General features: G+C 41.5%; 1 protein-coding gene across 12 annotated transcripts in view; it reads left to right on the top strand.

The window, feature by feature from the left end:
* Window positions 1–2,675: 2,675 nt before the first annotated feature.
* Window positions 2,676–18,037, top strand: part of LOC132799020 (protein turtle) — a 43,264-nt gene continuing 27,902 nt past the window's right edge. For all 12 annotated transcript variants that reach the window (XM_060811134.1, XM_060811137.1, XM_060811136.1 and 9 more), the window contains exons 1-2: window positions 2,676–3,220; window positions 14,583–15,170. In XM_060811134.1, the coding sequence (XP_060667117.1) occupies window positions 14,645–15,170 (526 nt within the window). In that variant the 5' untranslated portion in view covers window positions 2,676–3,220; window positions 14,583–14,644. The remainder of the gene's footprint in view (window positions 3,221–14,582; window positions 15,171–18,037) is intronic.

The raw sequence follows: 18,037 nt of genomic DNA, 5'->3' as shown, positions 1-18,037 counted from the left end.
TTTTTGGGTCAAAAGCAAAGGGCCAGCCCGCTACTGAGGCCAGACAACGGCGAACTGGCAAACTTGAGATAATTATTCAATGAAGCCGATGCCGAAGCCGACGAAGAAGTCGAGCCCTGAGACATGAGACATGAGACGAGAGTTGATACCATAGACCTGACGACGAGCCAGTCGACAAGCTGTCGCAGCAGAAAGGGCTACACGCTGAAGGGTTATCGAGTGGCCGACACATACAAACACAAGCACATACACAAACAGAAACACAAACGCACAAACACAACCAAACATGCACTGCCGACCGGACAGGTTAGCCAACGAGCACAGCAGTATAGGTGAGCCCACGTTGCCTGCCATCGCAGAGACTGAGGCTGAGGCTGAGGCAGAGGCAGAGGCAGCATTCGAGTATAAGAGACAATAACAAAGTGTGTTCGCTGTCCGCTGTTGGCAACAATTCCCGCGCAGGTTCTCTCGCTGCATGCTTGCTCTTTCCCAATTTCCCGCTCTCTGGCTCTCGCTCTCGTGGCGACTCTCGCTCTCTATTTCTCTTGATGTCGTCGCTCTCCGGAAGTTGTGGTGGCTGCAATCATTGGGCAGCGCCAGTGCTTTATTCCTGACACTGAGCTCGGCGCAGATTTAGTACTCAATTGTTGTGCTGCTACGGCGTACGTGAACGCGGACTGCGAAATACAACGTTCTGTTCAGATTCACTGAGTTCACAGTAGTCTTGTGTGAAGTTGTAAGTGTTGTGTTGTGTTGTGTGGAGTGGAGTGGTGTGGAGTTGTGTGTGGTGTGCTGTTTGTGTCTGGTTTCTGTTTCTGTGTCCGTATCGTGTGCATGTGCTTGTATTAGTGCCCGTCTCGTCGTTTGTATCTGTATCTCGCAACGGAAAATATGAAGAAAAATTATCAAAATCTTTGAATGCAAAAATATTATTGCTGAAACATAACTGAAGCGAAACAAGCAACCACCCAACTAACCAACAAAAAAAAAACCTCAAAACTACGTGAATATTAGGGTGGTGCTTCTTCAGTTGCCAGTGCAAATTGTGTGTGTGTGTGTAAAAACAAACGGCGAATGGAATACAATTCTCTCGCTCAAATTCGGAAATTTCGTAGCAGCTATCGAATGTGTAGCTCGTGATTTTCACGCTCATTGCCAAAGGACCAAAGGACCACACCCGCGCGGGTGCACAGGTTACAAAAAGAAAAACCAAACGGCTGTCAAGCTAGAGAAAAGCACCAAAGTACTAAGGCACCACAGTGAAGCAGAGGCAGAGTAAAGCGGAGCGGAGAGCAGAAAAGTTGTGCAGAGTATAAGAAAAATTCCAGTTTTCGCCTGCAGCCTAAAGGATCACACAGAGAGCAGAGAAGTGAGCGCAAAAGCAGGTTGTCGTTAATAGCTGGAACGCGACTCTGCTCAAGTTCTAGCCTTGTCCAAGGGGACATGAGGAGAAAAGAGAGTGAGAGTCAGAAGTTGTCATGCAGGATGTTTGCTAAAGTTGCGCAAGTGAATATTTCCCGCTATTTTTTTGCGCCCACTGGAATGTGTCGATAGCGAAGCCATTAGGAATCAGCATCAGCTGTTTGGGACCGATTCTTTGAGAATAGTTTCCAATCGCAACTAACCAAACATTTTTACAATATCTTATTAATTGGTTCACATTAACTATTAGCAACAATTTTGTAGTTAAAGAGAAAACAGTAATTTTTTTTTTGTTTGGCAATATTACCATCTCTGTAGGATTATTAAATGTGCAACCAAAAAAAACTATACAAAAATGGTACTCAAATTTTTTTGTTATTTCTTGCGCTGTTGCGGAAAATGTTCGTTGTTGGGAACAGAGTTTTTGTGTGTGCCTGGAAAAGTTGTGCAGCAGTCGGCAGAGCAAATTTTCCAGAAGAGAGTGTTGTCGTCGTCGTCACTGCGACGCTGAGCCAAAAACAGAAACTTGAAACAGAAACAGAAACCGAAACGAGACAGAGTCAGAGTCAGAAACATGAGGCAGCCAGGCTGTTCAGCTTCAGCTTCAGCTTCACCGTCGAGCCTCAGCTTGTTGTCGCGCAACGTTTGAGGTATTGGCTTTAAATCGGCAACGCCGCTTCTTACAGCTGTGAAAAGTTCTTTTGGTGCTTGTGGTTCTGTATAGCTTGGGTAGCCCGGAAGGAAAAGGTTAGGGCGAAAATAATAAACGCGAGTGAAACAGTTCGACAAATTGTGAAAGTTGATTTGGATTCGGTTCGTGGATGTTCTAACAATACATTACGCAGTGTGATAATTATATAATGCGTCCTCAGAAATGGGATATGCCAAATGAGTCACGTGCTTGGCTCAAGAAAACTCCGGTGTGTGTGTGCGTGTGTGAGTGTGAGTGTGAGTGTAGGTGTAGCTAACAAACTGGGCGTGGAAATGTCAAAAGTGGCAATGCCAATCGGGATTTATAAGCAACGACTTCCTTTGACCATTTTGCGATTACAACATCAAAATCGAACATAATATTCTTATTTTTACGCCATATTGATTTTATTTGTTGTGCATAAAACCCTCGCGTCGAGTGGAGTGTATGTCATTGTGCAAAAGTGTGTGTGTGTGTGTGTGTGTGCTTGGCCCTCGCATTTATTTTACGTCTTATGTATTCTTTTTGTTCTCTTCCTTCAAAATGTACCCTTATTGTGCAGCCCCCACGTAAAAGTCAACGGCAACGGTTTCAAAGGCAACGCGAAAGAATCCGTCGGCATCAGCCAACTCTGACTGCTGACTGCTGAAGTCCTTCATCAAAACGCAAACATACATACGCACAAGCGAAAATATATATATGAAAAGAAAGTGTCATAAATCAAGCGATTATCCTGTAAACAAAGTGTAAAACGCGCTCACAGCAGCAGCTGCAACAACAACAACAACAGCATAAAAAAAGAATCAACCCAACAAGGAGTTCGCCTCTCCCAATAAAACGCCATTTTTACAACGTTAAAAGCCAAGCCGTATAACAACAACAACATCAACAACAATAACAAAAACAGGAGCAACATAGTCCTTTTTATTACTTGAGCATTTAATTTTGCTGAGTTGGGACTGGTGTTGGTCATTTGCTTACACCCAACAACAATTTGGGCACTGCTCGACTTGGCCCACTTGGCAACTACAATTCCGTCGGAGCAAGTAATACAACGAATAGATTGGATTGGCTTTGAATACATTGTATAATGCTTGCGCCAGTAAGGTAAGTCTATTCTGCATTCGTACTAGAATTAATAGCCACAAACTAATGATGAAAATTCTTTAATGTGAGATGGAATTGCATTTGCGATGTTAAAAAATGAACTTAACATACATATCATAATTGGCAAATGATTCAATTACAAAATGCTTTGGAGCCATACCGAACTCACAACAAGAATAACTTGACCAGAAATCATAAGGGAAGTGTGAATTAATACTTGGCAATTGATTGTATTCATAATATACAAATATTAAAAGGAAATATAAATAGAGTGAAATAGGGGATTTCTGTTTGATTTTCTTTATATGGTTATTGATGTTCATATTCGTCAGCGGGCAATGTAACTGAAGACTCAAAACGAAGATGCATGTAAAAGAATATTCATATTATAGTTTCAATTTTAAACCCTCTGGATTGTCTACGTTGCAATTGCAACGAGGAAATTACATTTTCCATAATCAGAATTGTTGCCACATTTTGCGTTGTGCTTGAGTTCACTTTGCGTCAATCTTTAGTTGGAAAACATTCATTTCGTCGGTCTTAATTCCACATTGATCCCAATTCCCAGAGAGTTTGGTCATTGAACACTCTCTCCATCTATATCTTCAGCTCTCTGTTTGTCTGACAGCTTCGTAGCAGGCGGAAAGAGCAATTGTTACAAATTGTTAATAATGATAAATGTTTCGTTTATCTCTGTTTCAACACTGTTGGTGCTGTGATTCGTTTGGCTTTTGTTCTGGACTGCACACTGTCTGTCCGGTCCCGAAAAAGGATTATTTTCACGGATACTGCCACAGAGACAGAGACTGACACAAATACATTTGCAGACACATACATCATTCCTTTAGTTCAGTGCTCGCACAACAAATGGGAAGCAACTTGAAATCTATTTGGGGGTTTGTTGCTTTTCTTTTATTTGGCTGTCTGTTTGCTGTCGTTTGTTTTAAGATTTATATCTGCTCTCTTAAGTAGTTCAAATTTGGAGAGTTTTGTTTTCTATACTGGAACTGTGGTACTGTGTGACGCTGTCTAGTCATGACGCACGGCACTAACAACTACTTGGATGAATGAAGGCCACAAGCTCCGTTCGCTTGTTTGTGGCTCCTAAATCGATTCCCATTATAGATATCGATTGAATGTATAGTATACTCGTAGTAGAGTCGATTCTAACACGATTGTACGCCCAAGTCGCAGGTTTGCGTGTTTCTGAATTAAGGTCAAACATAAACCATTGTCGATTAAGTGTTTTGCATCACATACTCACTCACTTATTTGTATACATTAACTCATTGTATACGAGTATGAATAAATATTCATCGTACTGACTCGCTAAACGATATTTTCTCACGCAGCCAGCCCAAATACAAATGGGATGTAGAAAAAGAAAACAAGTTAAAGAACTACCCACTGCTCGACTTTGAACTACTTATTGTCCATAAACTAAGAGGTAGAAGAACCGCACTCAACTTATTTGAATGCTCCCTTTAGTTTAACATTTTCATTTATTGTTCGATCATGAAGAATATTTTATTTTAATATTATGGATTTAGATTGCCTGCGCGAATTACTAAAACTTTTTCGAGTTCCACTCAATCATAATACCTTTTCACTCAATAGGCGACGGGTATAAAAAGACGAATACAAACGCGCAATAATTGTAAACAAAAAGTAGCTATCGAGCAACAGAAAAATGAAAATATCATCGAAAAGCGCACAACAAAAAGCCCAATAGCGAAGCACACAAGGGAGAAAGGGGCAAAGGGGCAACGTTTGTGAGACATAAAAACATAGGCAGCGAGTGACCAGCCAGCGGCTGCTGCTGTGGCAGAGGCAAAAGCAGAGGGAGAGGGAGAGACATCGGCTGGTCAAGCGTTTCGTAGTTCATTGGAATTTCTGTGTTGAATGTGAGACCAAATGGGAGTAAACTGGAGGAAGGTGAATGTGGGAAAGGGGCAAAGGAAGGGGGCAGCGGTAGAACAAGAAACTGACTAACTTGGAGAGTACTTGTTATACTTAGCTTGAGAGTCAGCCGTCTTGTTATACGATTCTACGAGTGTGAACTGAGAAGAGTCGAAAAATGTTCAAGTTACATATATTTGTGTATACTCAAAATACGAAAGAGGTGAAAATCTGCTGAGAATTTAAAGCATCATGTATAATGTTAAATTCAAAACCCAATTTCCTTTCGATAATGAACACAAACGAATGTGTTGGCTGGACCTGTTTGTGTATTGTGTGTTGCACAGACATTCCTCTATATATACACTATCGAGCGGTTCTATGGCTGCATGGCGCCCAAAAGCTGGTGCGCATAATGACGCGAAGCTTCAGCACAAAACATAAGCCCAGAAAAGCCTGAGAGTAAGCCATGTGATGTGTATTTGCTTACTTTTCGACTGGAGTGGAGTGGAGTTATTCACCACAACGGTGATCAACATAAAACGAAGTTATACAGCTTGGGATCTGCTACGTTTCGTATAAGAGATGTGAACTAACTCGTTTTCCCGTACCTGACACCAAACTCGAATCCGAACCCGAACACAAATAGATATTCGTCAAGCAGATACACAGAATTTCCTGCTTCAGTAATAGTAACAACATCAGCATCAGCAGCTGTGCGGAGTTGATGACGTCAGTGAAGGTCTGTGTTGGTGAAAATTTAGAATGCAAATTGCTGCACCAACCGATTGTCTACTGCAACCTTAGATCTGCACACTTTTATTTTGCTATTTATTCTTTAGTATTAACTCTTGGCTCCTGAGTTTTAACATGCACATACCTGCAACAGAATGGGTACCCAATACAAGTTTTTATTGAATTCTACTTACACTTCGGACTATGGCTTCATGTACTCGTATTTTCTGCTCGTACACACACTTGAACCTAAGAACGGCGCATTGTTTTTTTTTTTTTTTACACTTCATTGGCAGTGGAGCGTAAAAAATTGACCTAGTTGTTGATGTATTTTTACAGCAATATAAAACTCCGACCTCATACTCTGCTGCGAGGGATGCAATAACAGCAGGAAAACAGGCTAACTATGCAGTTTCTCTGAGATTTAAATATTTGTAATTTAATAATACCGCGATCAGCGAAATAAATTTATAAATATATTGCATTGTTTTAATTATTAAATTTGGGTTTCCAGAGAAAGGATTTTGCCATACATATTTATTATTTATATTTTGAGTTATATACAAGTAATGGCAAAGATCCATTTAAAGTTGAAAATGACTTTAATTGTATGAATTTTAAAAGATTGTGGTCTTGACAGTTTTTGAAGCAAGGCTCAAACTTTGTTCTCAGTGTAGGAGGGTGAAAAGGCTATGAAGTTTGTTTTGGTAGTAGCAACAAAAGAAAAGTTGAGAGTTTTTCACATGATTAATATTCGCATGAAGGAGAAAGTGAATCACATATTAAATACTATAGACCCTTTTAACGACATTGCCTGACCACAATGGTTTACCAATACGAGTAGAGGCAACCACAGAAGTGAAGTGCTAACACCAATTTAAGCAAGCATAATTTTCACTCGATTTTCTTTACAGAACGCCCTTAAACTGCCTCCCACTGTCTTTCTCAGCCTATGTGCTCTGCTTTTGCCCTCTGCCTGATGGTCGTCGAGTGCTATTTTAAGGTCGGACAGCGCTTGGGCAATTTCTTTGGCAACTGGACTTGGACTTGTGCTGTAAAGTGTTCGGTGTTCATTATTTCGTAGCACCCATTAAAGTAATTTGCCACATTTGTCGCCGGCCATTAGACGCTATTAAAGCGCAATCAGAACCCATTCCAGCAACTTGTGCCAATACTTGAGAATCAATTTAAGCAACGAAAAAAGTTATCGAAGTTTCCAAACTACACCAACCCTTCCCTTTTTATATTAGTTTGCCGATATCGAAAAGACGACACCGCAGAACAGGAGAATTCTGAAAAGGTTCGTTCCATTTTAATAAGGGGGCGCACACTGATTCAGGCCACAGCGCAACAATGAAAAGCTCAACGACAACTACGACGACATCAATTCGCGAGCAGTGTAGTTACACTGTACATACAGTTCAATACTCATTCGTGGTTCAATGGACTCTTCCACAGCCACAGCCACAGCAGGCGCTGATTTTATGAGTATGGCACAAAATCTGCTGATATTACTCTGTTAGAGTTTGCGTGTGAACGAGTATGGTTCGATGTGTATACGACGAATTGTGTATGAGGCTGCTTAGCCTGCTGTGTTGGGTGTGTTGAAAAATCAATATCTTGAAAAAGTCCTAGGGCTCTGGCTGTGGCTCATTGTTTGGAAAATTATTGAACCACGACGAAGCGCACTTGTGGACATATTGTTTGTTGGTATATGATGATGGATTGAAGAGTGATTAAAGCAACTCATGAGAATATTTACTTGCGACGTAAATATAAACATACAAATAAATAGAGAATATTTACTTGCGACGTAAACATAAACATACAAATAAATAGCTTAGGCATAAGATTAAATATTTTTTAATTTCACATTTTTCATCTGATACTTAGTAAACGAAGTGCGAGCTGAGTTCAGACAGAATTCAAACTGGATTCCAGCGCTCAACAGCTATGAGCACTTTAAGAAATGGAAATTCATTTTTTGCATAATGGGAAAAGTTTTGCACTTCAGTCTTGATTCTCCTTTCTTCTGCTCGAAGCATTTTATTTAATGCAGCGCCAAAAGACGTGCCTGCTGTCTAAGGGGTGGGAATAAGATGAATAAACCGAGGCAGGCGGCAATGGGGCAGGGTGGGGAGAAACGACACAAGAGGACATCGTTTCGAGTCAAGTGCCTAACTTTATGACAGAGTCTGGTTCGGGAATTTTGCATGGAGTGTTCAAATTTCCCTGTGTCTTGAACCAACACAATTATGGTCATGTTCTGTGCTTCTAACTCGTATTATTTTACCTGCTCATTATATTCAAAATGATATAACACATATTATCATAGTATAAAAAATGGCTTCGCCTGTAACAATTATGACAAGCAAAAGTTAAAGCACAAGGAAACCATAAACTTTTTCATTTGTTCTAATGCGCTGAACGGATTGGATATCGGATTACAACCCAACTACCCAAGATTCGTTTTCAATAATTACTAATAATAATAATTACTAATCAATAAATATTAATAATTAATTAAGTTAATCAAGACTGAGCAGCTATAGTAAAATATTGTTGGTTATCTGCAGGTCATATCTTCACAATTGTCATCTCTTTAAGTTTCCGTTTGCTGGCCTTTTATATATTACTTTGTTCATTTGAGCAGCACAAATAATAACAAAACTTTTATTATTAATTTTTCTTAATCGAAATGCCGCAATTAAGTATGAAACATAAAACTTTGCACTTCCCTTTTGATAGCGCCTGCCCGTTTTTCGGGCTTTTTTTTTGCCTTGCTCTTGCTCTTGCATTTCAGCTTTGGTTTGCTTGTGGCACTTCTGGACTGACGCTAAGACGTCTGTTGTGCCCTCCTACAGCCAACCCAAAAACCCAACAATCCAACGTCCTAACCACAAAAGCCACCAGCTCCTGGTGAGCGCTCTGTTTCTTCTGAAATAATTTTGCTCTTTCACAATTTGAGGGAAATATATTCTAAGAAAAGCTGAGAGAGCTTTTTGGGAGCCAACAAAAAAACGAAATGTGTACGAAATGAACGAAGCAAACTTTGTACAGTTTGAAAAATATTATTAAGAATTTAATTGCTTCAAAAGAAAGTTTCTTGCTCGGAACGTTGCAGAGAAAATTGCAAAAAATTGAAAGGCGAAGAAATGAGAATATTGTGACATACTCGACGAAAATTGAGGGTCTGTTTGTGCAGTGTCATTGATGTCAGTGCTCACCGCTTGGTCTTGGTATCATCAGATAGCAATGCAATAATGACCAATAAAGAAAATAAATGCCAGTAAAATTAAATAATTCATTATGGAATCACTAGCCCCATACATATGTCGGCAATAGCAACGTAAGAAAGACGGCCAACAAAAGCAAACGTTGACTCTCTGACTCGGATTTCAATGAAAATTTGTTGCGTAATGGCTTTTGAATGGCAATGATAAAAGTGAAAACTAAATGAGAAGCAAAAATTTATTGTAAATAATATAAATGAGCAACAAAAATGACTGCGCCTGAGTAATAACAACAACAACAATAACATCAACAACAGTAGCAGCAACAGCTACCTAAGCTATTGCTATGGTTATTTCTGTTGATGAGGATACATATTCGTATTTTACTGTTCAGAAGTTTTTGCCTTCAGACAGACGGGTCGCTTAACAAAAGCCATATCATTTCCTGGCCAGCCTGACCGGCCATTCGTTCCCTCGTCTCCCATCCTCTTTGGCTATTTATGCGCAAGCCAATAGGCGGCCATTCTGCTAGCCGCTCCTGAATGTCTGAAAGTCTCACCGACCAAATTAAATTTCAAAGCGTGGTGGGGCGGTTGTGAGCCATTAGACCATTATGGGTTGTGCTGGTCTCGATGACTCTGGCCCGCACAGGAACCCGCAAACATCCTGTTGATGTCAGCAAATTTTATTTATTTGTGGTTCGTGTTGTATTACAACATTTTAGAGCAATTAAAATTGTACAATGGTTCATGCTTGTCCCAGTCCTAGTCCCAGAGCCAGTTCCTGTCCAATTCCCATTACAGTCCGAGGCCCTCGGTCATCGCCTTGTTTTTGGAGCCACAATCCCAATCGCCATGAGGCCAAAATGGCTGCTGTATTTTGGGATGTCCTGACGATGGGTGCCAGTTTATTTTGCCGCATATTTTTAAGATCATTTAGCGTTAAGTGCCTGCATAATGATATATTGACTTTGGCAGTCGTTTGATGCTTCATTCTACTTACGCAACATTCTTCCTAATGGTTATGAGAAATTAGCTGGACTTTTTCAAAATTACCTTGACATTAGATTAACTGATAGTATCTATATTTTGGTATGATTTTGTATTGTTTTGTGGCTTTTATTTTCTTGAGTTTTTTGGTTCTAAAGTCTTTATGCTTAATAAATAACTTTGTTATTTGCATAGCACTTCGCAATAATGAATGGGGCTGAAAAGGTGAATCATGTAGAATCGGCGTTTAATTGAGGCACAACTGCGTCACGTTGTCGAGACGGACACAGAGCGTCAACAATGAAAGTCAACAAGATAATTTAACGTCCGCAAGAGAAAAAGACAGCAGCAGCTGCGTTGAGGCTGATTCCATATGTTTGTCCTACATACTACAAGCATACTATGATATAATACATGGTGACTGTTCTTCTTATTGTTTTCCTCATTGTTCTTTTCCTGATGCGCTAACAAGCTTACATGCGCGTACCTCATGCCTCGACTCTCTTTATCCAACTAAAACATAAATGCAGCGAACTGCGAGCATCGAGCAAAAGGGACGACCCATTTCATTAAAGTTGTAAGTCGCACAATGCGGCGTATGAGCGATATTAAAAACGAAAACAGTACGAAAACAGCTGAGTACCCTAGCCCTTGTACTGGTTGCTAGCTGTACTTTACTCGCACTACAAGTGGATGTTTTGCTGCAGCTTCTGGTGCTTCTTAATATTTTTTGGGGCATGAACAAGTACATGGCCTTCCCTTAGTTGGGTCCGGCTGCTACAATGGCATCACAATGAGCAAAACTTGTGAAATTTTGTGTTTAGTGCTTAAGAGCGCTTTTATCACATACTCGCACTGCACATTCAAACATTCACCCAGCCACGTTTCAAAGTGTCTTAAGGCGTTGCAAGACAACTGAGAGAAGTAATGGGGGCTAAGCTGAACAAGCACTCCTAGTTATTAGAGTAGAATTCAGTGTTGAAAATCTTTCTTGGCCGAATACCTAGTGTTGTTGATTGCAAGGAGCTGATAGTAAGTGAATTGTATGCAACACATTTAATTAGTTTTATTTTTGTGCCAAGCACTTTCGTACTTGCGACATTTAGGGCGAGCGTTGTATAAGCTGGGAGCACTCAAAAAAAATAAGACATGAATTCCAGCCACGGTCATGTGTGTGTTGTGGAATAATTTTGTGGATAACAGAAAATTTGTGTTTTTTTTTTGTCGGGGAAATTAGGATTTTTAATTAAAAGAGAGGTCTAATGTAAGTGAGCCAAGTAGCTGAAAGAAAGATCATCTGAATGAGCTCGTAATGCAACCGACCACTAATCGACAGTTGCCCATTTTCAACTTCAGTGTGCAGTCAACCAAAAGCTTTCACTCGCCACATCATCCACATCCGCCTCTCAGTAGCAGCGGCAGCGGCAGCGGCACAAACAACATCAGCAGCAGCAATGGCAGCGGAAACGGATGCTATAAAGTGCTGTCACCACGTAGGGAAAATATAAAATGGCGGCTCGTCTACGTCAACGTAAACGTAAATGTGAACGTCAAAAGGACTCATTGGAATGCGTTCCATGTCCTCAATGCGTCATGAATTTTGGAGTTGGTACATCTCCGTAGTAGTGCCCGTATACATTGCTGTACATAAACAAATTTAATGACAACGCTGTACCCGAAAATCTAGTTATGAGTCTCGTGATGCACTCGGTCACATATTACGCACACACACACATGCACACACAATTGCAAAGATAGGCAGTGTGTACTGGTAGTCGTAGTATGTAAGCCGAATCAATCAACTAATTTATCAGCCACGTCCTGAGTCCATCTCTTAGCACGTTTGACTGTCTTTCTGTCTCCTCTCCTAACTGTACTTCATTCAATGATTGCCACACACATTCGGTTTGGTTTGCATTTGGTGTAGTGGCAGAAAATGCAATTCGTTTGCTGATTTGTCATTGTTAGTTGGGTCTGCAACAAAGATGGCTGCCACAGTCAACTAGCCCGTCAGTTGTCTCTTACGTCTGTCGTTCCTGATTTCCCGGCCCATCGTCCCATCGTCCGACATCCGGCGTCCATTATGCGATGTTCGAGCTCAACTTGAGCTGATTTACAAATGAAATCATACGCCATGGCGGGTTTTTCGGTAATGAAAATTCAGCCATAAGGGAAATCATTTTTCCGGCTTTTGTTCTATTTTAGTTGGCTCTCTGTGCCGTGCCGTGCACACCATTGCTCCATGGTACTGTTGTTCGCCCGTGCCCAGAAATGGGAATGGAAATGGGAAGGACGCCTAATGTGATTTTCGCTGCTTGCTGTCTGCCAGAAGTGGAGGGCCTATAGTTTTGATGTGGTTGCCATAGTTAGTGAGGTAGAGCATGTAGGGCTTGGGCTTGCGCTAGGGACCAAGCAAAGTGGAGTAATGAATATAGGAGGGGGGAACTGTGGGCACTTATTCTCGGAGCGCGCACGCTCTATAAATAAATTTTGTTTTAATAAACTTGTCATAATGCCAACGCGCAAAAAGTTTTCATAATACTTCACAAACCTTGACGTTATTAAAATTGTACATGACATGGCAAAAGGATTAAAACCAACGCATGTGTCTCGTCCTGCTGAGCATCATGGACCTGGCTGTGGCACAGTTGCTGTTGTTGTTTATTGTTTGTCGTCTGTTTAGCGCTCTCACTGGAGGGTATTAAGTTATGCATTAAAACATCACTAATGACGTTTATACACTGCCGACGAAAGCGAAGCACAAAAGCAAACCACAAAACCCTTTTCCCCATTTCCACAAAATTGAAAATTAAACATAATGAGTTGTCTTCCCGACTCGTAACGACTTAGTTCCATCGTCACCTCATCACCTTGCCTTCTCGATTTCTGACATTATCATGCGTTGCCATTTTTTGCGTACCAGCTCAACTTGTGTGTACACAGAGAGAAAAAAAACAATATTAAGCAAAAAATTCTTTGCTTAAGAAGATTTCCTTCATTTTAAAAAGATTTCAAAAAAGAATTATTAATTATTATTTGCGTGATGTGAATTTGCTCTAAATAAAACTTAAATTTTTTGGTGATATTGAAGAATTAAGAGATTTAAATATCGACCTTCATTTTTCTCTCCGTGTATGTGTGTACTCGAGTTGCTTAATTGCACAGACAACATTTAATAAAACAAAGACAGAAGCAACAGTAAACCCATACCAGATGAAAACGTTTACGTTGCTCCTCTTTCACGTGGCTACTTGGGGCCATGCCAGGGAAAAACGTATCAAAAGACACGAATCCTGCGTTTTCAAATACGCAGAGTGTGCTCATGTGAGCAATAGAAGTGTGTATGTGAGCGTATTTGCGGTTATATGTATGTGTAGCATTTTTATGTTCATGTGGATGGTTTCTCCGTTGTGGGTAGAACAGCATTCCAGGAGCTGTCTCTGTGCGTCGCTAGATTATACACAAATTAAGCGAATTCCGTTTAAAGCATTTCAAATAATTTAATTAAAAATACATTTTTGGCAGCAAACGAATAAAAACACATACCCACTGAGGATAGATGAACAACAAAAGGTGAGGCGCAACATTTCGTTGCATACTTGTGGGGGCGAATTGGGCTACAAGCGAATAAGATTGCTAATTGTGGGCACAAGCCCTTTTAATTAACTACTCAGCAAACAGGACTCACATAGCACATAACACCTAGTTCGAGATCCCCAGATACGAGCAAACTATACAACATTCTTTATACGAATACAACAAAAGACCATGATGACAATCAACACGAGTTTTACATTAAAACGGAAAGTTTTAGTGTTCTGAACACAAGAGCGTAAAGAAAGGAAAAGTTTGTTCTATTTGTATAGGCACAAGGCAAGTTTATGGGTCTGTTCCTTTGTCCTTAGTCTCAATTTCCCAAGTGTTGCGTCCCTCTCTCTCTCTCGCGTTCTTTTTGTATCTCGACTAGCCCTTATTAGTTTGTCTGTCTTGTAGCTACAACATATTAGCTGCTTAATTTTATGGCCAAGTGTTTGTGTCTGTGCCTAAGCCTGTGTAATAGTGTTGATGTCTCCGCAAAGGTGTTTGTCTCACGTAGCGCGTTCTTACGAAAAACTTTTGTTTATTAATTTGTAATTTACACATGGCAAACTTGTTCAAGATTTTAGTGTTGTGATAACTGCTCGTACCTTTTTCAAACTGATTTCGACGTTAATAATGAAATCAATTGCATTGGGAGCTGCACAAATGAAGAGAGCACGAAGCACACTAGAGAGCTGAACATTACACTGATTGGCATGTTCGAGTTGCCTGCCAGATGGCATGCCAGATGTCATCTCGATTGACAGATGATGTTGTTGTTGATGTCTTATGGCGTGACAGATTCATCAAGTGCAGCCAGGTGTACTCGCTGTACTCACGAGCACCCAAACGCTTATGTAGTAGATCACAACACAAAAAGAAATAACAGATAATACAACATCTCATATGCATTTCTCTTTGTTACAGATGACGCCACTGCAAGTGAGAACGAGAATACGTTAGGCGGCATTGACTATGGGAGCAGAGGCATGGGCGTGTGTGCGGACCTTGGGTCTTATCGATGGTGTCAGGCATTAAGCCGGTCGCGTTGGTCGTGTGCCACCAACTCAAGCCTACCAACAAGAAGCGAGCAACAGCAGGCACAACAATCAGACACAATCAACGAGAGTACTACTACTACTACTACTACTGTGGAGTCAACAATCGTAAAACCAGCAGCAGCAGCAACAGCAGCAGCAGTAACAACTACAGCAAGTGTTATACCAACAATCGCAATTGCGACAGCAACAACAACGATCCAGTCCGTGACTCCGACGGCACCCTCGGTAAAAACGGGTGCGGTAACAGTGAACACAACGAAAAGAAGACACCGCCGCCACCAGGACGACGACGACGACGAGGACGTCGACGTCAACGTCAACGACGGCTGCTCTAGACCTAGAACAAAAACCTGCCACGTCAGCAGCGGATCAATACAGACCCTCATCCTCAAATTTGTACTGATTTGGCTGCTTGCCTTGTTGGCAAAAAATGCACAAGCTCACAATATACCAGGTAAGTGCCCAGCCAATGGTACATTTCAAGAGGTAGAGTTATTTGCACGTGGCACCCACATGTGCACATCTCCAGATTAATTACATTTCAGCAAAATCGCATAAAAGCTTTACTTGACATGCGGGTAAATATTATAGCAACAAAAAGTCTGTACACTATATATATTTTGTGTATATAGAAAAACCTTTTGGTAAATCCGCTAACAATTTCTATTGATTGTCGTTGAGGTATGAAAATTTCTCTGCGCGGCAGCAATCAACCGTTGAACACATTTCTATTTCTCTGTCAATTTCTATTTCTATTTCTCTATTTCGCCCACATTCATGTGTGTGCATATTTCTCGCACTGACTGTACTGTGGCGAGGCATTTCGCTTTGTGACGTTAAGTTACGTTACGTTTCGTTTCATTTCGTTTAGATTCATTTTTATTCGGAATTCACGAAAATGTAATGGTGCACAATAAGCGGCTTACGTGCGGGAAAAGCTGATTACATTTGGCAATTAGTTGACAGTTAGTTGAAGTGCGACAGTACGAAAGTACAAAAGTACAACCCAGCTCGGCCTAATGGCAGCAGCTCAAAGCTGACAGCAACCGAACGCTGCTCGAGTGCTAGAGTGGCCTGAATGTTCGGGCAGAGTATATGAATATTCAAATGATTAGCATCTAAGAGTGTAGCGGAAGGTAACAGAGATCGAAAATGAAAACGAGAACGTGACAGCCGCTTGGGCATTCAATGCAGTGGATGTCTCCTGGACTGCGAGCGAATAAAGTCTCCCATGAATGCTTGCTTTAATGTACTGTAATGTTCTTCAAATGAATTAAATTAATTTAGCCGAAAATTGAAAATCCGCTTGGGATTTTCTATAGCTGCCAACGGATGGCCACTTCGTGCGCGGTCGAAAGGTCAATTGCGAAGTGCGCCTCAAGGCGTAAAATGGGCACCAGAGATGGGAGGCAGAGGAGTGACTACTGGGCTAGTGAAAGTGCCGAAACTGGCAGAATTGAATGGTAGTGGAAGTAAACAGCTTTGCCAGCTTGAGAGCTTGCCACCTTGCCAACGACGGACTCAACTTCAAAAACACGAAAACAAAGTGCGTTGCTGAATATCTCAAGGCAAGACGGGAGGACATCAAGTGCCTGGCACCAACGACTGTTCTGTTCTGTTCAGTTCTGTTCTGGCTGAAGGACATTTTAAATGGAATAATGAGACCACTTTTGCATGTTAACGCAATCAAAAGGCGCGACAAAAAACACACCCAACACCAACACTAACGGAAAGGGGCCTCGGGAATAGCTGGGTTGGGGGTTGCTTTTTACCCTCTGCTTTTTTGGTTTCTGCTCTCACCCTGATACCTTGTGTTTCCTGCTTCCCTCGAGTAGCTGCCGACATGTCTGCAACATTATCAAAGGGCAATAGACGCTCAAGTACGCTGACTGTACACGCTTACTATACTCCAATTCTTGTTGTTGCGTTTGTTGTTTATGACGTTGATTTTTATGTTGCTTTTTGTGCAGCGTCTCGAGCAGTGCTGTACTTTCGTACTCGTATTCACATAGTGGATGCGGGAGCCACGCTTTCATAGTGTTTTACTTTCAATGTGGCAAAATGTTGCCTAAGCTAGCCAAGTTAACAGAAATTTATGCAAATGCCAAAGTCAACAAGCGTTCATTGCATAAGCTGGCGGAGACAAAGGAGGACATCCAAGCCAGTGAGTGACTGATTAAGTGTCTAAGCGACGGGGCGACTAGTTGACAGGCACAAACGAACTAAGCGAACCATGGTGTCGAGGAGCCGACTAAGAGGAGGCAACTAGGCCGCCTGCAGTTGAGATCCTTGGCAGCTTGACAGCCGTGTAGAGACTCACACCATTTCCTTTTTCCACTGTCTGCCTGCATTTTCTTTTCACTTTTCCCCATACGCATGACTGAAGCTATATTCTATTCACACACACATATGCATTCTCATGTTGTTGACCATGCCACAGGGCGTGAACTAGCAAAATATGTTAATTTGTTTTTCTTGCCAGTTATTGACAGCCCCAGCCTAATTCTATCATAATTCGAAGACGAGTCGTTTTTCGTAGATACTTTAAATGTTACTCACGTCTGTTGCTATCACACTTTTGAACAATGTAACGATCCCACATTGATGGTCATAACAATGACATGGCAATTCGGATACAGGTCAAAAGCTGCTTGTTAACAAGCCTAGCACATGTTGGCCACGGCCAGCCCAGCTGAAGCCGTATATTCTAGTGTTTTTGTCCCTGGCCAGTAGCGAGTAGTGAGTACTCTGAAGTGCAAATGAGTAGCAGGATGCGCTAGGGCATTGCATCGGTTCGTTTTCATCGCCATTGTTCCGTGTTTCGGGTGTCGGACATCGGGCGTCGGGCGTCGGGTGTTAGAGCTCCCGACTATTCATTTGCATTTTCCCCCAAGTTCGTCGCAGACCATAGCCATCCGTACGTAGCCTACGGTTACAGTTCAGCTGTGGTGCTGGTCCTCTGAACTGGGGCAAAAAAGCAATTTCGGCAATTAAAGCGTTGAACGTGAGGCGTCGTTAATAAGTAATGCCGTTAGGGCTGCACTTTTTGTTGGTTGTCGTGGCTGTTGAGTCGACGGCTACGTTTTTAACACAACACATTCGCAGATCAAGAACAAGAACAGAACTTGGCTGTCACAGACAGTGGCAGAAATCAACGCCAAGCTCGTTCCATTTGAAGTGTTGACGACTAAAGTCGACAGCCGCCTCATGGCTACGCGACTGACAGACGCTAATCAAATGTCACGTTTCACCCAATGGATAGACAAAATTGCTAATACTCCAAGGTGGAATGAGAGAAGAGAAATACACGCTTCTTTGTGG

The sequence above is a fragment of the Drosophila nasuta genome, chromosome 2L (genome assembly GCF_023558535.2).
Source record: "Drosophila nasuta strain 15112-1781.00 chromosome 2L, ASM2355853v1, whole genome shotgun sequence".
Taxonomy (NCBI): Eukaryota; Metazoa; Arthropoda; class Insecta; order Diptera; family Drosophilidae; genus Drosophila; species Drosophila nasuta.
The sequence above is the reverse complement of the archived record's forward strand: the minus strand, read 5'-3'. Positions and strand labels throughout refer to the sequence as shown.